A 26334-nucleotide genomic window follows, 5' to 3' on the forward strand; every position below is an offset into this window, starting at 1 on the left:
TCAAAGTGCTTTAATGTCCTCGAGTCATGACAGAAGAGGTTGTATTGCAGAGGCGTCTTTCTTCTTCAGTGGCACATATATTTGACTGTCATCAGCGTAGCAATGGAAAGAAATACCATGCTTCTTGAGAATGGAACCCAGTGGCAGCAGATACAGTGAGAATAGCAGGGGGCCTAAAATTGAGCCCTGTGGAACCCCATATGACAGAGGAGGATTCCGATCCAGCAAGGCTGACACACATAGTTCTATCTGCCAGATAGGAACTGAACCATTTCAGAGCACTACCAGAAATGCCCACTAGGTGCTGCAGTCGGGAAACTAAAATATTGTGGTCCACTGTATCAAACGCAACAGTTAGGTTCAGCAGGACAAGAATCACATAATCACCAGAATCATTGGCCAGGAGGATGTCATTAAAAACCCTTAGTAGATCTGACTCGGTGCTATGCAGTGTTTTAAAACCTGACTGAAAAACCTCCATGATATTATTATCATCAAGAAAACGCTTCAACTGGGAATAAACAACTTTCTCTAAGATCTTTGAAATAAAAGGCAGCTTGGAGATGTTGGTGTATGTACGGCTGCACTGAGCAGCTGAGGGCGTGTCTATGCGTGCGTGAAAAGACCCAGGATGACAGCCCTACTTATGAGCGTGTCAAATAAATCGTAAGAGCACATGCGGTGGACATTTTCGAGAGTTCGAGCCCAGTCTAAATATTCAGGTAGGCTTGTTTGATATCACAACTGTGACAGTAAAATTCGGTTGAGCCGTGATTTGAACAGTGAACTACAAGTTGGTTTTGGTCTTGATGACTGACTGCGGGAAGTAGGCTATTATAGGCCCTATTGCCTAATTTACGTTTTCAGGGTTAAGCTCCATCATCTCATGGGATAGGAAGTCACTTGTCATTAAGAGTGGTCAGAGAGAAGTCACTAAGAAGTCAGACCTGACACTACCATGCAGAAAGAATAGTAGAGCAAAAAGAGAAGAGGAGGCTAAGAATTATTTTACAGTCGTCTCAAAGTTACGCCTGTCGTTTCACTGAAGACACCGGGGCTGGGGCGCATTCCGATTACACACAGTAGCAAGATAACTAGGAGTTAATAACAGTTGATAATACCGTTATAATTACACAAGAGATCTTGACTTGGTTGTCCTGTGTAATGTAGGCCTAGTCCACGTTTATACATTTATGTAGCGAGTTTGAATTGTGTTTTTGTGTGTTATTATTTTTTTTTAGGGTAGGCTACTGTTCAACAGCGATGAGTCAATGGAAACAGATTCAGCAGCTAGAAATAAAATATTTGGAGCAGGTGGACTACCTGTATGATGACAACTTCCCTATGGACATTCGGCAGGTGTTAGCCAACTGGATTGAGAGCCAGGACTGGTGAGTGAGGGTGTCGAGCTTGCTCGTGCCCACATTTACATATTTTGTTGAGCTTTACAATTAGGATAAATAAATACCTTTAAAATTATCATTTTTAGTATAATCTACATAAAATATGCGTTGTTACGATTTTCTAGAAATGTATCTATACAATGACTACAACTGTAGGGTGATGTGATGGCTTCCCGTGTCGAGGTTCCATTTCCCCTTAATTTCTTCTAGCTCCCGCTTACCTTCTACAATAGGGGCATTCGGGCTATTCATTACACTCTGTCTTTTATTTCTCCCACTCTTTCTTCATCTCACTCACTTCGCTGTTCTCTCAGTCCCTCTGTTCGCCTAACTATGCGTGTGTCATTTTTCCAACTCCTACTTTTTATAGGTTTGAGCAAGAAACCTCATTCAAATTGCATAATGTTAAAACTTCCAGGCAGTATTCTACCCTGTTTTGGCCTTGGGTAACTAGAATGTGAACTTTTCTCAGTTGAAAACTGATGTTTTAGGCTAAGTTAACCTATAGTAAAATACGTAATTCAAGCAAAGCATTAAAGGGGTAGTGTGCTATTTTTGACATTTAGCCCTATTTCTGATATGTCTATAGCATATCAGTCTAAAACATAGAGACCATAATTTAAAGGTATAATATGTAATATGTGGATTAAAATAAACATCTATAGGGCTTTGCGAAGGCTGCAGAGTAAAAGTATTGCTTTTCCATAAAAAATATATTTTGTCTGAAATTATTACATTATGAAATTTTGAGTGCCCGACAATGACACTGTTGATATCATACCAGCCAATAGTACAACAGAGTTGGTACTGCACTGGGTTCCAGGTACTATTCTAGCTTCAACACTGTGAGATTAGCAGTAGCCAGCTAACGTTATACTTCCATGAATTAGCAGCATTATAGATGTGTGCGACTATAAAACGGCAGCTTTTCCGTCCACTTCCGCTCACTCTTTTCAGCTAAACTTTTGGTCAAATGGCCGAGTTTCGTTGTCCTGCTTCTCCGCCTGAGCCCCGGCGAACCGTGCGATAAAAATCTCGAAAGCTCAGTGACCGAAGAAGGAGCAAAAGTCGGATAGATATCGGGTCAGCTTTTGCTCGTTGGACGGAGTTTATGGAGTTTCATGGGATAAAGTCGCATGGTGACATGGCTACTTTTCTACTAGCCCTTTTCAATCCTGTAGTCGCATGCTCGCTCATGCCAGACTACAGTCCTTTCACCCTCCGTTCACTTCGCCGTCAAAATAAATAGGTGTCGGCCTATTTAGGAGAGGCACTCATATTTACAAGTGTCAGATAAACATGAAACTTCACTTACCTAAGCAAAAGGGACTATTTAAACAAATGCTGGGTTTTGAAGCCTCGGCGCTACCATTAAATAACTTATTTAGACGCGTTTTGTCTGAGTGAATTTATTTTTCCGAGGTAGTCTTCTTCTGTGGTGGTGGTGGTCTCTTTGAAGCTTCACCAGTAAGCTAGCTAACTAGCTATCATTATCTTTCTTGGAATCTGCATAGCCAGACCTAGCCCTTCTCAGTCCTGTTGTCGCATTCCGCTTGCTCATGCCAGACAACAGTTTTTTGCTGGTCCATTCACTTTGCCGTCAAAATAAATCGGTGTCGGCCTATTTAGGAGAGCTTCAGAGCACCGCCACCACCACAGAAGAAGACTACAGGCCGTTTCAGACGAGGAGCGATATCTGTGCACTGTAATTCATTTTCAATGAGAGAGGCGAGCGGACAATTTGGGAGCCGCAGACAATCTGGGGCGGAGCGGCAAGCGGGTGCGACCCCATGAAATTGTCGCGCGTGTGCTCGTTTTGTGCACACGCCCGCCCGCGACAAGAGCTGAATTGTAGTCAGCTTTCCCCGCTGCGCGCAGGACACGTGCGTCCCCCGCTGATCCGAGCGAGAACGCAGGCGGAATATCGTTCCCGTCTGAAACGGCCTTACCTCGGAAAAATTATTTCACTCGGACAGAACGCGTCTAAATAAGTTATTTAATGGTAGCGCCGAGGCTTCAAAACCCAGCATTTGTTAAAATAGACCCTTTGGCTTAGGTAAGTGAAGTTTAATGTTTATCTGACACTTGTAAATATGAGTGCCTCTCCTAAATAGGCCGACACCGATTTATTTTGACGGCAAAGTGAATGGACCAGCAAAGGACTGTTGTCTGGCATGAGCGAGCATAATGCGACAACGGGACTGAGAAGGGCTAAGCCAGACCTAATGTTATCTCCACACTACAGCATCTAACGTAACTTATTACATGGCACTCTGAAATACTTGATTGTGATTACTGATTAGTGTAACGTTATGTTCCTCTCGGAGTGAAGATCTTATCACAGTATGACTGAAACAGTGCATTCTCTGGCATTTTGGCAACCAATACGTTGTGCTGTTGCAGTTCTTATCTTTAGACACTAGATGGGGGAAATAATCCACATATTACATATTATACCTTTATTACATATTATACCTTTAATTTATCGCTCAAATATTGAGCTAGATCGAGATTTCCATCCGACTCAAATTTCTTTACAATGGAAGTGGGTAAGGCATGTAAATACGCATTGAAAAACTTACTGGTCTCAGTATGCTGTACTGTGAAATGTATCACAATTCGTTTGTGCTTGGCAAGGCTTGGATATGAGCGTTGCTCCAGCCTCTTCAGGGGTGGGGTAAGTAGTCCCGGCTATTTAGGATTAAGATTCTACCTAGCTAGGTGAGTGCATTTTACGTTTGTTGACATACAAACGTAGAATGCACTCACCGACATACAGTACAGGGGATCGACTCCAAGAGATGGATGACAGGCGTGCAAGAGAAGCAGACGTAAACAGATTCCCACAGGAGAAAGCTACTGAACGCTAGCCTGGCGTTGCTAGCCTGATCTCGCGAGCTCACGTTCTATTTCACTCCGCAGATCAGTCTGAATATCCAACCGTTCTAACTGAATCCACTTGAACCGAGATTGGTTCGTGCCAATCACAACTGTTTATTACATTACAGTCATTTAGCAGACGCTTTTATCCAAAGCGACTAACAATAATTGCATTTAACGTAGGAAGAGCCAGTGTACTACTACTTGCCAGAACTCACAAGTGCATCTTCTTTCTAAAACAAGTGACTAAGAGCATAATCTAGCGCTGATGGCAAAGTGCAAGAATAGCAATCTAAAATAAAGTGCAATACAATACAATAAGTGCTTAGGAGGGAGGATTGTTGTAGTACTTCTTGAAGAGATGAGTTTTGAGACTGCGACAAAAGATGGGCAGTGACTGCTGTCCTGACGTCAGTGGGCAGTTCATTCCACCACTGCGGGGTCAGGACAAAAGTGCCGTGACCGTGTCGATCGACCGCAGGGGCCTCGGAGTGACGGGACAACCAGTCGCCCTGAGGTAGCAGAGTGTAGCGGTTGGGAGGGGGTGTAGGGTTTGACCATGGCCTGGAGGTAGGAGGGGGCTGCTCCTTTCATTGCCCTGTAGGCAAGCGCCAGAGTTTTAAACTGGATGTGAGCCGCTACAGGGAGCCAGTGTAGGGAATGGAGAAGGGAAGTTGTGTGGGAGAACTTGAGGTGGTTGAACACCAGGCGAGCAGCAGCTTTCTGGACAAGTTCCTGCAGTTTAATGGCTGACGCCGGGGCCCCTGCGAGGAGGGAGTTGCAGTAGTCCAGGCGGGAGATGACCAGGGCCTGGATGAGTACCTGCGCTGTTTCATCAGTGAGGAAAGGGCGAATCCTCCTGATGTTGTAGAGCATGAATCTGCAGGAACGTGTGACGGATGCGACATGTGCGGAAAACGACAGTTGGTCATCCAGGGTCACACCCAGATTCCTCGCAGTCCTAGTCGGGGTCACCACTGTGTCTTCAATGGTGATGGCCAGGACCCGGTGCGGGCAGCCCTTCCCCAGGAGGAACAGCAGCTCAGTCTTATCCAGATTGAGCTTGAGGTGATGTGTCGTCATCCACTCCGAGATGTCAGCCAAGCACCCAGCTATGCATGCCTCCACTTGTGTATCAGAAGGGGGAAATGACAGGAGCAGTTGGGTGTCATCGGCATAGCAGTGATAGGAGAAGCCATGCGAGCGAATGACAGAGCCCAGAGATGTAGTGTAGAGGGAAAACAGGAGAGGACCCAGGACGGACCCTTGTGGAACCCCCGTAGTCAGACTACGCGGTTCCGACATCGACCCTCTCCATGTCACCTGGTAGGAGCGGCCCGTCAGGTACGATGTAAACAGGGAGTGTGCAGAGCCAGCGACGCTTTTCTCCTCGAGGATGGAGAGGAGGATCTGGTGGTCTACCGTATCAAATGCTGCTGACAGGTCTAGGAGTATCAGGACAGAGGAGAGAGAGTTCGCTCTCGCGGCATGGAGTGACTCCGTCACTGCAAGGAGGGCGGTCTCTTTCGAGTGGCCAGCCTTGAACCCGGACTGGTGGGGGTCTAGGAGGATGTTCTGGTGGAGGTACGAAGACAGTTGGTTAAAGATGGCACATTCAAGTGTTTTTATCTAATATGGGGCGGGTTTTATAAGATGATGGAACAGAGGAGCGTCGTAGAGGCATTTTCGCTGATTGGTTGTAGGTCTGTCCAATTGCGTCCAGAGGCATTTTGATCTACAACTGTTGGTAACGCCCCTTGGGAATCGGAAAGCAACTGTAAGTTTCCAGACCCTTCACATTTTTTCGAATTGAGTCTGGCGAAGCCAGGCTAACCCATTGCCCTTAAAAACATGGATGTATCCATATACACCGAACCAGGACATAGACTTTCCTTTGCTGAGGATAAAGACATCGCTAATAAACCGGGCAGCTTTACATACTTTGTTTCCACAGCTGACTGGCGAGGGAACAAAATGCTTTAGGGACAGATGTGGTTTTTAAACTTGTGGTGTGCGTTACCGGGCATAAACCAGTGTTGAGTAGGCTAGTATGCGACTAAATGCCATAATAATTGATTGCTCAGTTGTTGTTGCGCAAATTATTTGAGCAGGCTAGGATTTTTAGACAGTAGTAAGACACCCCATTTACCACAACTGAACTCTTCTGTACACTTGAGTGTTCATTTCCATAACACTAATAGCTTATAAGTTATATGTCTGGCCCTCATTGCAAGGTTACAACATAGAGTAAAGTCTGGTAATGATGAGTTTGTAACCCTGATAGTGTATTCAGCCTGTTATTTTGACTATTTTTTGTCTATATTTGGTTCTTGAAGTGGTGTTTTTATTGTGAACTTTTAACATTGGAGTCAACGGGCACTTCTGCATCCATACCACCAATTACAGTATGTCAGACTGACCAGTATGACAGCTGATGTGAATAAAGCGAATGAACAGAGATGTTTAACAATGTTGCATTCATTTTGTTCCCACAACTGGTAACTGTACATTCGTGCACCATTGCTCTTATACATGATATATCCTGTTACAAATAGTTCTGCTGTACTCTACTTGTAAACTTGCTCAATACTTGAGCGATCAGGGAAACTGTGGTCTTTATGTTTCAGATTGATGTTAGACATACCATAAATAGGGCTAAATGTCCAAAGCACACTACCTCTTTAACATAAACGATTATGACATTAGAAATTTGACCTACTACTATTTGACTATTTAGTACTATTAACACTAAACTACAGAACTAGAAGTACTTTCTAGTGTAGTCTTAGCCTACATTCATTTTATTCAGTGTTTGCTGACTATGCTTATGCATCCTCATGTTCAAGTCCTTGACATAAGCAACAAAAATGACATCTTTTGGTTGTGGTAAATTTCCTTTTAACATTGCAGCAGTAGCCTTTGTCCATGTTAATTACATACTTGTTCATGTTGAACACTAATAGATAAAGGAACATATAAATGCATGTTTTCAGGGACACGGCTGCAAACCATGAATCAATGGCTACAGTTCTGCTCAGCAGCCTTCTATCCCAACTGGAGAAGCAGTGTTCTCAGGAACAGAACTTCCTTCAAAGACACAACCTGAAACTCATCAACCAGCAATTACAGGTGCCACCAACTAATATATTAATAATCCAATATCCAAACACTGATAACAGAGCTCTAAAGATACTATGTTTCGTGTCACTGGATGACTGTTTTTGGTTATCGTTCATTAAAAGGGACATTGCTCTCTGTGGTCTAATGTCCCAGAACCACCTGTTGTGTGTGCTGCTTGCAGTAGTACCCTAGATACTTTCACCCAAATTAAACTGTCAACTGAATCATAGATTCCATGGAATTAGGATTAAAATGACTGTATAACATCGCTTCAGTAGTGTTGGATTAAAAAGAGAAAAAAGTATTCATACAAGAAATGATTGTTTGAGGCATATGGCTGGAACTATTTGTCATCAACTGACAGGAAAGAAATGGATACACCTCAGCGTGTTCAAAGTGGAACTTTGAGGTTTTTACACAGCTATTTCCTGTGTGTGTGTGTGTGTGTGTGTGTGTGTGTGTGTGTGTGCGCACGTGCAGAATGTAGTTCTCAAAAGGAAGTGGGAAAGCACATGTTTGTTTCAGGGTAGAGGTTGTCAAGAGTGAAATGCTACTGTGATGGGAATGCTCTTAATCACAGAACTCAAAAATTGCTAAGGGCAAGTACACTGCGGCCCCAGACCAGGAAGGCCTCAAGGCCTCTGTTAGAGAAAACACTGTTCATCACACAAACTTTTAATGTACTGTAATTCAAAATATCACTTTTGATATTATTGATAGCTAATTGATTGCTATATGACAAAATACATGAACCTTTTGGGTTACAGTACATACCGTACAAGTCAGACAACACCGCGTAAACTGGAAGTGAGGTCTCATTGCTTATTGCATCAACCCTTTGACATTCTATAAGGAATATGCATATTCCATAAGGGTGAATGGCCACAATTTAACATGGCCGCCACTTAACTTCAACGCAATGCCGTCTAAACAGGATGCTTAGCGCATCGGGCATAGGGCGGCCAAGGACGTTTGTCCAGAACAGCTGTATGTATTTGCATCAGCCATAAACCAGGCTGGACCTGGCCTGGTTATATTCCCCCATTTAAAACATCCACATTTGCAACAATGCAAGATCCAGGATGGAATTCATGTTTAGTGAAGGATATCACACTATTATTAAATTAAACAACAGGGAGCGAGTCATTCTGATCAGTGCATGTATGACCAGGTACATGAAATGAGTGCCTTAGAGTAATGGGACTTCATTATTTGATTGTCAGGCCCAAAATGTTGTTTTTTTGGAGCCTCAGAGTATGAATTATCATTTGTCTGTGATTGGACTAAAGGGGCAATCGGATGAGACCAGGAAATAATATGCAATGATATTGCATGTTGAGTTTTCCTGGCCAGTCCGCACTGTTGTGTTCCCTCACAATACTTAAGTCACAACTTTTTAGATATCAGGATTGAGAAATATTTGAGTTGACACTTTGAGTGACACTTGAATGACATAGTCTCCTTTGGTTTTGCTTTCATATTTGAACCAAGTTCTGCTTCATTCCTTTTTGTGGAGTAATGGAACTTAATTATTGACATACTATAACATGAGTGCGTTACATTTTACTGCTTTGAGTGTTAGTTGTAAAAGTGTAGGTGGCAGATAATGAAAGTTAAAAGTTGTTCAAGGAACTACAGTGTCTCAAATTAAATTAGGTTCTTAATACAATATCGACAGTATCTCTTGGAAGATGTGGAAGATTCTTAGGAGTTCTAAGAAGGAGTATAAACAGGCACCTATATTTTTGGTATCTAAAGTCTGACTTGAACTAAAAGCTCTAAAATAGATCATAGCAAACGTCTGTGGCAGATATTGTGGTGCTTGGGCATGTTCAGTATATTGTAATATCTGTTATTTTTATGAGAGATGCTTCTTACCCTTGTTCAACTCGTTCATTTGTGTCCTGCTAAGGTGAAATATAAAGACAACTCATTGCTCATGGCTGCAGTTATCGCCTCCTGCCTTCGAGAGGAGCGACGCATCATCTCCACAGCTAGCATGCAGGAACAGGTATGACAAGATGTCACCAGGAAAACCCCTTCTTCTCTCTTGGGTTTCCCCTCCCAAGACACATCTGGTACTGTATGAGTCAAATGTTATATACCTTAGATTCCCCTTATGAATATCATAGTTTCAGCACCCAAACACCTATAAAAGGTACAGTAGAAAATGTGTGTTTGCTGACCTGATACACAGGTCTATCAATTGTGAGTTTTACATTAATAGCGGCATTTCATTGAATCATCTAGCTGTAAAATTAAACACACAGTGACTATAGGGATGACTCGTTGACTTCTATACATTTTATAGGTTCAATAGTTCCAAAAATTCCAAATCACATCCAGGAGTCAGTGATATATATATATATTTTTTTTCCAATTTGGCTCCCCTAGTGGTTGAAATTTGCAGAAGAAATTCCTGATGTACAGTAAAAGCACATTAGGTAGTAGTGGCGTATCTGTCGCTCAAGATGTTGTTTCAGTACAGTACTACTGTATCTATCTACATAAACATGACAACTGTGCATAGTTTTTTTTTTTTTTTTTTTACAGATATTTGTTCGTATTTTACAAAGTGTAATTGCAAAGATGTAAGTATACGGCTGTGTGGACTGTTTTTTGAGCACGGGCCCTGCAGAATCGGGCCCTGCAGAATCATTGGAGAAATACTGGAATGATCCAACTCTTTACAGGGTCCATTAGAACAGTCCATGCAGGACTCGGTGGCCAACGAGAGGCAGAAGAACATGGACAACAGGGTTGCAGTGATCAGGAGTAGTGTTCAGGTAAGCGTGGTCACTACATGGACAACAGGGTTGCAGTGATCAGGAGTAGTGTTCAGGTAAGCGTGGTCACTACATGGACAACAGGGTTGCAGTGATCAGGAGTAGTGTTCAGGTAAGCGTGGTCACTACATGGACAACAGGGTTGCAGTGATCAGGAGTAGTGTTCAGGTAAGCGTGGTCACTACATGGACAACAGGGTTGCAGTGATCAGGAGTAGTGTTCAGGTAAGCGTGGTCACTCTGCTAGATGTGACAGTGTGCAGTGATCCATAGCCTACACTCCCAGGACATATTGACATTCTTCATGCATTTATTTTACAACTCTGATTTTTCTTTCTCATACATTACACTCTCCTCATACTGTAGTTATTGCTCAGCATCCACATCCTGAATGAAACCTATATTAATCTATATTTCTACTGTAGTATACATAAAACATTGTTTATGGGCCGCTGGTCATTCTGTGAGTTAGGGGTCGCTTCTCGTGAGCCTATTGTTTTTACCTTGAAATGTTTGAAATTCAAAAAGTCAAACGCTCTGTCCCACTGTTTCTTTGTCCTCTGTCTATAGATGATTGACCAAGCGGTGAAATATTTAGAGGACATGCAAGATGACTTTGACTTCCGCTATAAAACACTTCAGTCGCGAGGTGAGGTGGCCATCTTTTATTGTTTAGATATAGTTGATCTTAAAACTGCTCAGATAATGTACACAGCACAAAATAATTTACTTCCTAACTGTATTCAGAGGTTGTTTGAAATTAGAGAGGAATTAGGCACAGGTATGTGTAAAAAATAAATACAAATAAAAGGGTAAGGACTAAAGGGAATAATGGAAAGAGTACTGTGTAGGATAGTACCCTGATTAACACAATACAATGTTGTTGATAAAGACCCAAGGACATAAACCTTGTTATGTAATATTGATACTATGGTTCGGATACTTGATGAAAATATCATAAAATATCATCATGTACCAAATCATGTACCAGAAAATAACATTTGAAATGCTGCTCAAAACCAAAACCGCTGCCGTTTGTGTCCTCTGACGTGTGTAATGTATGTACATGTAGTCCGTTATCATACTGGATCTCCTTGTGTGTTTCAGATCCGGCAGAAAGGAACACAGAGCTGATCCAACAGGAATTTGTACGACTCCAAGAGATGCTCAACAGGCTAGACTTTAAGAGGAAGGTGTGTGAAGACTTTTGGGACATACAGTAAAGGGTTGAAGGGACGTGTGTGTTGCCAGATAGATAGATAAATAGATAGATGGATAGATAATCATACTATTCATGATAATAATAAATGATAATAATAAACTAATCATTGTCTTTTTGTCCAATTTGATGTGGTTATATTTACCATGACAAGTTTCAAAGCTTTGTTTCCTGTATACCACAAGACAGCCATAACCTGCTAGTTGAAATGTAAGGCAGCAATGAATGGGCAGCTCATCTCTTAGGCAAGGTTACGATTTGGTCAGTCATACAAATGGAGTTGCTGATGGCTGCAACATGACTTTTCTTCCTCTTTCCTGTTGTTTTTCCACTCCACCCCTCAGGAGATCCTGTCCAAGATGAATGATGTGATTAAGGAGATTGACCGTCTAATGGCCTCTCAACTCAACCCGGAGCTGATGGATTGGAGGCGCAGACAGCAAATTGCTTGCATCGGTGGACCACTGCTGACTGGTCTCGACCAACTCCAGAGCTGGTAACACACTCATTCATTCATTCATTCATTCATTCATTCATTCATTCATTCACTCACTCACTCACTCACTCACTCACTCACTCACTCACTCACTCACTCACTCACTCACTTAACTCACTCAGACTTGAATGAAAGATAATAGTTTACCTTTTTTCTCTTGGCATTTCTTCTGCTTGGGTACGGTGGAGATCTATGCAATTCTAATTCTAGAGGTGTGTCCATCTGATTACTGGGATGTGTTCCTTCTTAATCTTCTTCTTCCTTCTTCCTTCTTCCTTCTTCCTTCTTCCTTCTTCCTTCTTCTTCTTCCTTCTTCTTCTTCCTTCTTCTTCTCCTTCTTCTTGTTCTCCTTCTTCCTTCTTCTTCTTCCTTCTTCTTCTTCCTTCTTCTTCTTCTCCTTCCTGCTTCCTTCTTCTCCTTCTTCCTTCTTCCTTCTTCTTCCTTCTTCCGTCTACCTTCTTCCTTCTTCTTCTTCCTTCTTCTTTCTCCTTCTTCTTCTTCTTTCTTCTTCTTTTTCTTCCTCTTCTTCTTCTTCTTCTTCTTCACCTTTGCACTGTATGTAGCAGCTTGTATGTCCAAGACAAATTTCCCTCGGGACAAATAAATGAATCTTGAACCTTGAATCTACCTGCACTTGAGCCCATATGGAGTTGAAAGAGAATAGGTTGTCTTAAATTCAGATATAGCCTTGTTAATAAAAAGTACAGTACATTGTAGAGACATTGTATGAATAATATTTCCAGTAACTGTGATAACAGATGACCTCTCTATGAAAAGGCAATCTTTGACGCACAGACTTCAGTCACAATTTGCAGAGTCACAATCTCTCTCTCTCTCTCTCTCTCTCTCTCTCAGGTTTACTTTGACGGCCCAGAGTCTATTCCAGATCAAGCGTCAGCTAGACAAGCTGGGTGAGCTCATCCTGAAAGTGACCTATGAGAGCGACCCCATTCCTCTCCAGAGACCACAGATGGAGGAGCAGGTCAAATACCTCATCTACCACCTCATCAAAAGGTACTTAACCTAGTCGCTCAGCACTGGGCAAATATCTGACTTTTAGGCATTTATTAGTCAACCTCACCTCATCCATAGTTTGAAAAAGTTAACTGAAACACCCATTCACTGAAACACCCATTGGCACAATTTTCAATTCAAAAGGAAAGCTGTGACTCTTTGCCCATTATGAACTCCCTTTATTCCCTAACTCCTGCTCTGCCCAGCTCGTTTGTGGTGGAGAAGCAGCCTTGTATGCCCACTCACCCTCAGAAACCCCTCATTATCAAGACGGGTGTACAGTTCACAACAAAAGTCAGGTATGTAAAACATATGTGTCTGTGGTGAACTATAATACTGTATGGATTTAAAAGGGGCTTCAGGGGCTCATTTAAATCATAACAGCAACAATACAATAAATAGAAGCAACAATAATAAACTGTAGCTCCCTCAACTGTGCTTTTTCATAGTATTTCCCTTTCCATTTCTTTCTGTTCAGACTGCTTGTTAAACTCCCAGAGGTTGATTATCAGTTGAAAGTGAAGACAACATTTGACAAGTAAGTGTCTTTTAAGTATCAACTCAATAGTGCACTATGACTTCTGTGTACAACAACAATGTTAATTTATGGGATATAATCAATGGTGTCACTGAACATATTTGGCTGCCTCTTATATTTTCTTTGTGTGTATGTGCTTTTGCATAATGTGTGTGTGTGTGTGTGTGTGTGTGTGTGTTTGCAGGGACCTGCCTCCAGGCAAAGCGTGAGTATATGCAACTTCAAAGTTGGCTGCTTTGTGGAAATTTCCAAGTATTGTTTTTATTGGGTCATCAAAACTTTGTGTCCACAGGGGCGTGGGAGGAGAGAATAATAATATTTCCAGACAGAAATATGAGAAGCTTGTTTGGCTCAGTAGACTCCACCACTGTTAAAGAAATCGTTTTCACATTACCACTCAGATTACAGACTTTGATATGGCTGAAAAGCCTTGATATGGCAGAATAATTACCCCCCTGGAATACATCCCAGGAATGTATTTTCTTGATTTCTCAAAAAATAGATAATCATTATAATTTTACTGTATGTAAATAAGATGTAAACATAAACATAAACATTTGGTGCAAGATATGCTCTCACTGACATATTGTTTGCTCGTTGTTCTAAACTCAAGGTTTCTAAATCCATCCAACAATGTCATACAGTACATGATAGAATTTGTGTAAATACGCATACTTAAGATGAGTAACTATGGCTTTGCAACTCCTTTTCCCTTAGAAATCGCCAATTCTTCATTCTGACAAACAACACTAAAGTGATGGACTTTGAAGAATCATCTAATGGCTGCCTGTCTGTGGACTTCAGACACCTGGTAATAGCCAATGAATGCCTTGATATCAGTGTGTCAATCAAACCCTGGATCTGGATCCTAAATCTGCAGTGCCATTAATGTTAGAGTGGCATTTTACTCAGGAATCCCCCTGATCGATGTCCCCTTTCAAAAAACAACAAAAAGAAATAACACCTAAGTGAAAAAAAAATTGGGGGGGGGCATTCAGCATCACTGGTGAATGGATCTGAATGGGTTTCTTGATTTAGGAATGGAAATTCCAACATTTCTGATGAGCATAACTTGTTTGCTTGTGGGTTGTTTTCAGCTCTTGTCCATAAATTACTTTAAAGATTAAGAAATCGATATAAAGAAACCAACTGTTCTTCCACAGCAGCTCAAAGAGAAGAAGGCCATCAATGGAACCAAGGGAAATGAGGTGAGAACCAAACATGTAAAAGAAGGAACCATCAGAAGTGTCAGAAATTCACATTCTGTCTTGAACTACTTCTGCGCTACTAAAGCGTAGCTGCAAATCAATAGAAGTCAGGTGGTGTATATGTGTGACGTATCTGATGGTTCATGCTTTTTACATTCTGTGGTGAGAATGTCATAAAAAGCTGTCCGTTATAAATCAACAATAAACACAGACACAGTATTATGCTGTAGCAACCTTGATAAGGCCACGACCTGTTTCCCCAAAATGGGATATCCTGATTTTGAGTAGTGGGTGTGTGTCTGGCTGCCGAATACACCAACGTATGTCTGAATGTGTTGTCTAGATGGAATATGGACCTTTTTGCTTGCACATTGACCCTTAGAGTGTATGTACATGCATCTTGGTTGCAAAAGGTGCATGGGATCATATGAGCAGATGTACATAATGTACATATTAAGATCATTATAATATCATCACAAGTGCTAGCAAATGTACCCTTACCAGTGGGCAGTTCACCTCGCTAACGATAGCTAGCACTTCTATGCATTAGGAGTGTATTAAACTTCTGGGCTGAGTTTCCCAGAGGCATCGTAGCGCTACGTTCATCATAGCGCTACGGTGAACGCCGTAGCTTACCTACGATGAATGTAGCACTATGATGCCTCTGGGGAACGCAGTCCTGGTTGTTAGGTTAGGGGCTAGGACCCAGAAGCAGACAGGACCGACTAGGAGGTGAAGCCTGGAGGCGTGTTTATTGAGTAGGGCCAGACAGGATCAGGTCAGTGAGACAGGCGAGGGTCAGGCAGGATCAGGTCAGTGAGACAGGCGAGGGTCAGGCAGGATCAGGTCAGTGAGACAGGCGAGAGTCAGGCAGTAGTGTGGCAGTGAGACAGGTGAGGGTCAGGCAGGATCAGGTCAGTGAGACAGGCGAGGGTCGGGTAGGAGCATGGTAGTCAGACAGGCGTGGGGTTCAGGCAGGAGCGTGGCAGTCAGACAGGCGAGGGTCAGACAGGGACATGGTAGTCAGACAGGCGTGGGTCAGACAGGGACGTGGTAGTCAGACAGGGGTGGTGTTCAGGCGGGTACGTGGTAGTCCGGTCAGGCAGGGTTCAGGCAGTGGCTGGAAGAAGAGAAGGAAAACAAAAAGGGTGAGGCAGGGTTCGGCTCAAGGCAAGCTAAGTCACAGCTACAGACGTGATACCCACTAGGCTGGTCAACGATCTGGCGCAGACCGGTGTGTGGAGCGGCTTCTTAACCTCGAGGAGATGGGTTGATGAGCTGCAGGTGCGGGATCTCTCGGTGGCTGGTTAGGCAGGGGCGCAGAGATGAACGGCAGGTGTTGGTTGGGAGCGCACCCCGCTCCAGTCCGCTGCTGATGAGCTCGCAGTTCCTTCTGCGCCCTCCGGGAGGTACTCGGGGACTCATCTTCAGGGACAGGGCCAGGCTCAGAGACAGGGACAGGCACAGGGACAGGCACAGAGACAGGGACAGGTTCAGAGACAGGGACAGGTTCAGTGACGGGGACAAGTTCAGTGACAGGGACAGGTTCAGAGACAGGGACAGGGACAGGTTCAGAGACAGGGACAGGGACAGGTTCAGAGACAGGGACAGGGACAGGGTCAGGGACAGGGTCAGGGTCAGTGACAGGTTCCGAGACAGGGTCAGAGACAGGGACAGAGACAGGTTCAGTGGAAGGGACAGGTTCAGTGACAGGGACAGGTTCAGTGACAGGGTCAGAGACAGAGACAGGGACAGGGACAGGTTCAGAGACAGGGACAGGGACAGGGTCAGGGTCAGGGTCAGGGTCAGTGACAGGTTCCGAGACAGGGTCAGAGACAGGGACAGAGACAGGTTCAGTGAAAGGGACAGGTTCAGAGACAGGGACAGGTTCAGAGACAGGGACAGGTTCAGTGACGGGGACAAGTTCAGGGACAGGTTCAGAGACAGGGACAGGGACAGGGACAGGGACAGGTTCAGGGACAGGGACAGGGTCAGGGACAGGGACAGGTTCAGAGACAGGGACAGGGACAGGGACAGGTTCAGGGACAGGGACAGGTTCAGTGACGGGGACAAGTTCAGAGACAGGGACAGGGACAGGTTCAGAGACAGGGACAGGGTCAGGGACAGGGACAGGGTCAGGGACAGGGTCAGGGTCAGTGACAGGTTCCGAGACAGGGTCAGAGACAGGGACAGAGATAGGTTCAGTGAAAGGGACAGGTTCAGTGACAGGGACAGGTTCAGTGACAGGGTCAGAGACAGAGTCGGGGGAAATGGACCGGCAAGGCAGGTGCGGTGGAGACGGAGCCGTGACACTGGTGTATTAATGAAGGACAGAGCCTGTTGGATTTTATTACTGATCCCAGAATGCAGCAGGATGGCGTGGACCACATCCACAGCCATCGTGTTGGCTCCCCCTAGGGGTTATTTATATTCGTTTGAGTTTGAGTTTAATAATTCTGCCTCAAAGTCTTTACAAATTGAATTGTGCAGAATATACAAAATACAGAGATGCATAAAACACAAACACACATAAAGACACATATAAAAACATAAATATCATATGATATATTCATAGCATGTACAGAATTCATCCATGCTGCTACCTTTATTTGTATAGCTTTGTTCTTTTATAATTTGTGTAATGTGTTTTTTTTTTTTGGAGCACATCTCAGAGCCGGCTGTGACATGTCACTGTACCATATACACGTGATGAATAAAATCTGAATCTGAATCAGACTAGTCATAATAGGTGACATAATCAAATCAAATCAAACTTTATTTGTATAGCGCATTTCATACACAGAGGCAACACAATGCGCTTTACAGAGAACAAGGGAGGTGGGCATAGGTCCCACCCCTACATATTCCAGAGGGAAGCAAAAAACAAGTTTCACCACAGGGCCAGAAAAGTGAGCTGTAATAATTCTTCCCTGACCTCTCAAACAGACGATGGAGCCAACCATTTTTAGAGAATGCAACTGAAATGTTACATGTCCTTATGGATAAGACCTTCCAATACAGATAACAATAATTCCTTAAAAGCGCCTCATATTTGTTTAACTGGCTTCTGAACGTTTATATGTTGAGGCTTTCCTCTAATGTAGTCTCTCTTTTGTTTAACTAGCTTCTGAACATTTATATGTTGAGTCTTTCCTCTAATGTAGTCTCTCTTTTGTTTAACTAGCTTCTGAGCTTTTATATGTTGAGGCTTTCCTCTGATGTAGTCTCTCTTTTGTTTAACTAGCTTCTGAACGTTTATATGTTGAGTCTTTCCTCTAATGTAGTCTCTCTTTTGTTTAACTAGCTTCTGAGCTTTTATATGTTGAGTCTTTCCTCTAATGTAGTCTCTCTTTTGCAACCAGCTGGCATGTGTAGCCTGTTCTCACGTCTTCTGCTCGTCACTAGAAAATGGCTGTTATTCTTCAGGCTCACAAACTCCTGAAAATATGATGTAAATTCAAACATTCAGAAAACAGCGGCCTCCTATTTTCAAGGTTTTATGCACGGAAAATGGTTTATGATCCGTAGAATGGGTTTACAGACCCGCGGAACCCTTGTCCACTAAAGCACCAAACAAAGAGGTTCCTGTATTATTGAATTAACTGTGACTGTGTTTCTAGGGCCTTCTCTCTGTGACAGAAGAGCTTCACTCTCTCAGCTTCGAGGCCAGTTTTTGCATGCAGGGCATCAGTATCGATCTGGAAGTGAGTGACTGACTTTAATCCCACACACACTTCAACACACACAAATCTACATCTAACCTCCTTACCCAGATACACATTACCTTCTTTAGCCCATATGTTACAAACCTCTTTCACGATCTACACACTTCTCGCATGCCTCACCTAGCAACCTTTATTACCAGAGGAATAGTGAATTGTGGATTAAAAAAAAAAAGAAGAAAAATCCCAGAGAAGTGAATGAAAGTCATCACTGCCCTAATTAGTGTTTGTGTGTGTTTGCGTATGTGTGTGTCTTTGCTCTTGTGTGTGTGTCTTCAGACCTACTCCCTGCCGTTAGTGGTCATTTCCAATGTTAGCCAGCTGCCCGGCGGATGGGCCTCGGTCATGTGGTACAATCTGCTGACCGATGAACCCAGGGTGAGTTATTAATGTATTCATGTACTATTACACATGTGTAGGCTTACTACATGTTTATTATGCATAAACCATTTTTATTATTGTTATTATTGTTATTGTTATTATTCAAAATGGGAAATTATTTCATTATTATTTATTCAAAATGAGAAATGGAAAACAGCACTGAAAATATGGTAGGTATACAGTGAGGGGGAGTGAACATTGTGAGGAAAGTTTTTTTTATTCTTGAATTGGAGGTGTGTTCCTTAACTCAGACTCAGGAAAAGGTGAGGTGTAGGTGATTGATTTTCATGTGGGAGTGACACTGGATAGAAGACAGACGTTGATATGAGCCAATGGCTGTGTAGCTTGAGTTTCTCCCATTGCTCCATAGAGGTCAACATAGGACATTTTTGTGGCACTTTTTTCCCAGAGTCTCCTGAGAGTCTCTGAGGCAGCAAGACTAGCAGCACAGAGACTTTTTAGATGGAGCATCATTTGTAACAATATTTGATGTCACATTTATTAACAAGAATCCTTGGAAGGGAGGATTTATATCGTATTGGTTTCCACAAGACCCTATCATTTGCCATCTAAGTGTAACATAATAAAATAAAATAAAAAGATGCACATGCCAGTGTCTCTTGCAAGCATAGAAAATGCTTGTGATCAGCTGCATTATTGGCAGAATGCTTGTGATCAGCTGCATACAATTATCAAAATCCACGGCTATGGGAGCTAGAAACTCATGTCAGCTGACCTGTGTTGAGTAAATGTTCTTAAGAGTGAGTAGTTTACTTGACAAAGGATACAGTAAAGAATTAGAAATATGGTCCGTAGGCCACATGACTAGGGAAGCCAGTTGTAAAATAAGGATACATTGTCTTACAAACAATTCCAAGGAAGTGCAGACACATGTGGTGATGGGATACAATTTGTTCTGATGATGACATTTTGAGTTTGATATGACTTGATTGGTACGAAGTCCAAAATGGCTTCCCTGACATTGTTGTGGAGACAACTGGACTATTCACGGCTGAGCTGGAGCTCATCCTGGCCCAACTGTGACTGATTCTACTATGCTACTGCGTAAATAATAGCACGCCTCTACTCTCTTTGACCAGACAATCATCTACATTGCAAGGAGTTTCTCTTGCTTCACTTACACCAGTAATATGGTGTATTAGGCATTGCCAGAATAACATACTTTATAATAAATCACAATACACAAAGGAGCGTGGTCAAATATCAAAAGTCAAAAATATCCTAAATGTTTGTGGAAGCCCATCTCAACCCCCCCCACAAGCAAAGAAGATTACTTCATATCAGTTGTACAGGACTCTGACTTTGCTCATTGTGAGGGGTCTCTTCATGATGCACTTCCTCTGTTTTTTTCTCTCATACTGCTCTAAATACTCTGTATCTCTATAATTTGGGCATTTCTAGATTGATTTTTTTTTGTTTTGTTATTGTTGTACCTTTTGTAGATTTTGTGTCTGTTTACTTGTTTTAACCATGTACGGTAACCTTGGGTGTTTTGAAAGGCGCCTTGAAATAAAATGCATTATTATGATTATTATCTTTCTCCCTCTCTCTGATCCATACAGAATCTGGCATTCTTTGGCAATCCACCACGTGCCAGTTGGAGTCAGCTATCTGAGGTGCTGAGCTGGCAGTTCTCCACTTTTACCGGGCGAGGTCTTAATAAGGAACAGCTGAACATGTTGGGAGAAAAACTCTTGGGTAGGCTGATCTGATACTAGTATTAACAATATTGCCTTCAATAATTCACCACTATGAGACAAATAGCTCCATCTACCCTGACGAAGGCACTGAGTGTCTAAAGTTGGTATCTTTATAATAAATGGACCGGAACAAATGGGGTGTGCATCCTTCCTTCTCTTCTAAAAGTTTAGACTGCCCCCCGCTGGTCAGCACCTGCACTAACACCCTTCCGCCCTAAAAACAAACAGCTCTATCAAAATAATTGGTAGGTTATTGCTACTACAGTAAGAACATTTATATTAAATCAGTGAGGCATGGCAGGGTTTGGTTTACTCGTATTATATGACAGATTAAGGGGAATCGGGGGAGTATTGCTAATATCGCTGAGGTAAAAGTTCTCTTATACTGAAATTCAATTAAATTATAAAAATGATAAAACTTTTACAGGTTAGCCACGAGCATATGACATTTGTGGGAGGAAATCCAAGCAGACTAAAATCAAATACGTTAAGCTGGCAATCAATATTTATAGAAATGTATAAGCTTAGCAATAAAACATAATTTGATAAGAGTGTACTGTGCCTGTGCGTCACACATCGTACTCTGACCTACGTATTGTCCTTCACCGGTCAGCTCGTGGCGAGAATGGAAACACTACAGCTATGGCTGGTGTAGAAGGACGGTAAAGCCTAGTTCCCATAAACGCAGAGGCCATTAGGGTTAAGGTTAGGGTTACATTTAGGGTTAAGTTAAGGTTAGGTAAGGGAGATAAGGTTTCTGTCTTCCCTAGGGTAGACAGAGTGCACAAGCTCATACATAATTGATCCTTAGACTACTTAATGCACTCAGCCAAGGTAAGTATCCCACATGGTTCCATACACTATCAGCAACTCTGAGGTCTCCAGTTTCAGGTAAGTACCTAATGGTAAGTATTACCCTTAGTCCTATTTGTCCCATTTGTTTTACCTTTCAGGTGGGACAACAGGTACTTTTTTTTTTACTTTTTTTCAGGAGTTCTCTAACTCTAAATTACTAACTCTAAATACTAAGTATTCTCTAACTCTAAAGTACTCTAGTAAAGTTACTCCTGGACCTCTGTTGATGTATGGGCCTGCCCTCCAAATGGCTCACACACACCAAACACACAAATAGATAAAATATAAATGAATCAATCAATCAATCAATCAATCAATAAGTGTGTACTACTAGGAAAAAATATATTTTTCCCAGTAAATATCTTACAAGATTGATTGATCTATGAAAGCAGTTGTGTTTATTTGTGTTTATATGTTTGTGTTTATATGTTTATATGTGATTGTATTCCGTTTGCCGATGGCTCCAGCAGAGCACACGGAAGAAGGGCTTTCTGCTGTGGCGTAATGCGCCTGCACTACACATAATGTTCACGGCCAAGCAGAGTCAGATGCTTCACGTAATGTTCATGGCCAAAAAGAGTCAGATGCTTCACGTAATGTTCATGGCCAAGCAGAGTCAGATGCCTTACGTAATGTTCATGGCCAAACAGAGTCAGATGCTTCACGTAATGCTCATGGCCAAACAGAGTCAGATGCTTCACGTAATGTCCCTAAACGTGCCTGACTGCGCTGAAATAGCAGAAATAGACCCGTGGCGGCTGGCTTTTGCCTCGCACACTGTGGTCAAAAAGTAATATATTTGGTGAACAAATAGTTGCGGTAAGGGTAGCTGTCAGCAACACTGCATGTGCCCGTTCATTTTAATACATTGTCCCACACCAACTCATTACATGGGGGGAGATGAGGGAATCGTCGGACCTGAAATGAGCGAATTTGGATGTCTCATGACCTTGCCATTCATAATCTACTCCCATTTCACTGTAATGCAATTATTAATATTCTTATTTTTCTGTAGGTCAGCAAGTCTCCCATAGTGACTGTAAGGTATCCTGGTCAAAGTTCTGCAAGGTAGGTGCCTGCAGTGTCCATGTCAGTTCTGAAAAACGGATTAACTTCTTGAAATGAACATTTCCAAGTAATAATCATATGAGAAGGATTGTGTGTTTGTACAGTTATTCTGAATAGCATGAAAGCTCAGTTGATAGAAAGCAATGGGTTCATTAGCCTAGTAGTTAATATTGTTTGATGGGTGTTGGGTTGTAAATAGTAATTCATTCTAAGCAAGTGCAAATAAATGCACTTTTCTAACCCTTTTCTCCTTTCAGGAGAATATTCTGGGTAAACCATTCAGTTTCTGGATGTGGCTTGATTCCATCCTGGAGCTCATCAAGAAACATTTGCTGCCAGTCTGGAATGACAAGTGAGAAACAGTTTATTTTAATTTAGTCACTTCAAACCACTCTGTAGCCAGATGGTTGAAATCTATGAATTAAATAAAAAAAGTGGTAATGACAATTTTGACTGGTTCTTTTCTCTGTAGCTACATCATGGGTTTTGTGAGTAAGGAGACAGAGAGGGCCTTGCTGAAAGATAAGGAGCCTGGGACTTTCCTGCTACGCTTCAGCGAGAGTCACCTGGGCGGAATCACCTTCACCTGGGTGGAGCAGCCAGACAACGGTGAGCCTGCGGCTGCCCGCTCCTGACCATCTCTCAGATCAATCTACTGCATGGCTCAGAATATCAAAGCTTTATTGAGAGTCTAGTCCTAAATTCATTTGGAAAAAACATGGGGCGAATTCACAAAGGGATTGTGCGGGTTTTTCTGCCACTAGGCTATACATGTGCAAATAACCCCAAAATAAACCTTGCTATTCACAAAGCACTCGCAAAGGGTGAAATACCGTGCTAACTGCGCTGCCATCATCATAGTGTTTATGTGCGCTTGTGCAATTTACGGATAGTTGAGGTAATATGAGCGGAAAATGTGCCCATTTCTATGCAAATGAGCCTCATTGCAAATACAGTCCAATTCACAAAGATCAGCGCTGATTGCCACATGCAGTGTTAGTGAAATTATTTGGGTCTTCAGAGAGTTGGTGGTAATTGAAGCGCATTAATAAGGGGTGTCATGGCCAGCGTTTCCAGTGATCATGGCAGCAGTTATTGTAGCCAGGTGAAGGCATCGTAATGCCAGGCTTGCTTGTGAGAGAATATTTCAAAGGAGAATATCACTTTTTGATTTAAGCAAGACCGAAATCATCTGGAGAAAACCTACAGGTTTCCAGCTCCAAGCAATTCTTGCTCGACTTGATGAAATCAATGATGATATTGAGCCTACCACCCAGAGATCCCATGCAATATACTGTACTGGTACTGCATTCACGTACCAATTGTACCACCATGGGAAAACAAACAAAAACAACAAACAAAAAATAGGAAGCAAACGCATTCAATCCACACTCAGGTAGTGTGCAACCCAGGAATATAATAATGGATGTGATTGCCAAATTCCCAGGGTTGGGGCCAAATTCCCAGGGTTGGGGCAGGGTTGGGGCACGACAGCTACATTTTTAGGAAGAGCAGTCTGTATGGAATGATGACATGGATGTAATATTCATAATAACGTAATATTCATTGCGAATGTGTGTGGGAAAAGTATGTGCTTTGCTATCATAGGTGACGGCGGCTGTCAACTCCAGCCATGGCTGATGACTCTCGTGCGCAAGCCTACCAATGTTGGAGAGGTGGCGTACAATAGGCTATATGCACAATTCCAGTACTTCCTGAAATTAGACATGCTTCTCTATTTCCTGTCCTACACTATTGGATGAAGTGATTAATCAGGTGCCTGACTGCAGCACAATGACCAGGCACACCTGAATAATCATTTCATCCAATAGTGTAAGACAGGAAATAGAGAAGCATGTCTAATTTCAGGAAGTACTGGAGTTGTGCATATAGCAGATTGGGCTCACATCAGAACGTGCAGTGTCATCGAGCGCACATTTGGCATCTTAAAAAGCCGACTTAGATGCCTGGATCGTAGCGGTGGGGCAATGCTATATAATCCCCCCAATGTATGCCAGATCATAGTAGTGTACTGCATCCTGCACCACGTTGCCATGAGAGCCGGTCTGCGCATGGATGTGGGTCTGCATCCTGAGGAGCACGGAAATGAAGACTGACGATGACCAGGAGCCACCTGCCCACCTGCGTCATGTGCGAGCAGATGAGGGCAGATATGTCACGCATTATTTCACATGATTTAGTTTGCTGTCTCTGCAACAAAATAAAGTTGTCGAATTACACCTTTGTGATCCAAAATACAAATAGCCAAGGCCTACACCATTAGGCCTACGACCAAACAATACATGAAAAGTAAGAAAAATAGCCTACACCCAACTTCGGCCTAAACATTCAGAACCATGGACAGCTCTGTTCAAACTAATTTATTTTGGGATGACATGACAAACAAATGCAATGACAAAAGTGACAAAAACAAAGGATGCCTGTTTTTTGCCTGGGAGTTATTGAATGATATTTTCTCCTTTGTTCTCTTTTTCAAATCATTCCACCTCCGTTTGCAGTCCATAGGATACTACTGCGTTTGGAAACAAATGCACTCACAGACTGGGATATTAAATCCCAAATATGTTTTTTAGCTATGAGTGTGATTTTTTTTTGCTTGTAATTGTTTGAGGCATACCTGTGGACCTCGTCTGTCAGGACTTCCAGTTCGCGCTCGGAAAATTTAATCTTTCTTTTTCTCTCTGCCATGTCCACATGCATACCATTGCATTGGCAGCATTTATAGTACTTTACCATATCAGGAGCAAATTGCACTCAGCTGCAACACCGTATGGGCCAAAGACATATTACTGAATGGGCCTGCAGGGCCCAGGCCCAGGGGCCCAAGAGCTCAGGAGCCCTTTGCATTTCTTGTCACATAGTCAAAAGGCTTAGTCATTCATTCAAAAACAGACACTCAAAAGTTCTGCTGAAGAACTGAAGCAATAGCCTAAACATTCACTTTGAAGATGTCACAAGAAAGAAACCATCAAGATACCTGTAGTTTTTAAGTGAGTGTTTATCTATAGTACTTTAGAGGGGCTGAGTACTCCATATAATATGGGCCCTTCAACTCTTTTGGGGAGAAATCCAAAAAGCAGGTCCTCCCCACAGAGTTGACGTCCCTCGAGTCAAAACCGAGCTGGGTAAAGCTGCTTTTATTGTACGTTTTCTCGAATCATCTGCAATTTGGATGCCGTGACATTGGGCAAATTCAAAATTTCGATAAATGAAATGTCTGGGGGGGTCCTTTGCGTGCCCAGGGGCCCATCATTTCATAACCCGTCTATGGTGTGGGCGTGTTTGCGTTAGAATATCATTAGCGCATTATCTTTAGTGAATAGATCGTTAAGACGGAGCACATAACGGGCGCAAAAGACACGCAGTTCATGGTGCTATTAGCGGCCGCAATCCATTCTTTGTGAATTCGCCCCATAATAAAAAGGTTCGATTCCTCAAAGTAGTCTAGTATATACCAACCAGTGAGTCCACCTTGTTTTGTAGGGATGACCCCTACACTGTAGTTCATAAGGGACATAGCATAGAACTGTCTCTAAAAGTTTTTTTTTGTATCACAGGGCAGGCCAAGTTCATTTCTGTTGAGCCGTACACCAAAAACCGTCTGAGTGCTCTACCATTCGCTGACATCATCCGCGATTACAAGGTCATCGCTGATGGAGTGATCCCAGAGAACCCGTTAAAGTTCCTGTTCCCCGACATCCCCAAAGATGAAGCCTTTGGCCGGCATTACAATAGCCAGCAGAGCAAAGGCAAGATGGTCACTGTGATTATGTTTACAATGATAAAGATGGTCCTGGATGCATTGTAGATTCTGTATATGGTTGTTAAATGTCCATTTGATGTTTTCTTGCAGTCTTCCCATATATACCATCGATTCTGATTCCCATCTCCACTTTGCAGTGA

At 42.7% G+C, this 26334-nt stretch overlaps 1 protein-coding gene across 1 annotated transcript; it reads left to right on the forward strand.

Moving 5' to 3' along the window:
- Positions 1-1263: 1263 nt before the first annotated feature.
- stat4 (signal transducer and activator of transcription 4) lies at positions 1264-26334 on the forward strand (the record flags this gene model as incomplete). Its single annotated transcript, XM_084450211.1, has 21 exons — positions 1264-1391; positions 7277-7412; positions 9316-9414; positions 10097-10189; positions 10759-10837; positions 11296-11381; positions 11752-11903; positions 12759-12917; positions 13124-13216; positions 13396-13455; positions 13640-13660; positions 14173-14266; positions 14619-14663; positions 18284-18367; positions 18665-18763; positions 20350-20485; positions 22358-22410; positions 22668-22762; positions 22883-23019; positions 25989-26180; positions 26285-26334. The coding sequence occupies 21 exons, from the start codon at positions 1264-1266 to the stop codon at positions 26332-26334; spliced, it is 2091 nt and encodes a 696-aa protein (XP_084306337.1).

Source organism: Borostomias antarcticus, assembly GCF_949987555.1.
Source record: "Borostomias antarcticus genome assembly, chromosome: 2".
NCBI classification, from domain to species: domain Eukaryota; kingdom Metazoa; phylum Chordata; class Actinopteri; order Stomiiformes; family Stomiidae; genus Borostomias; species Borostomias antarcticus.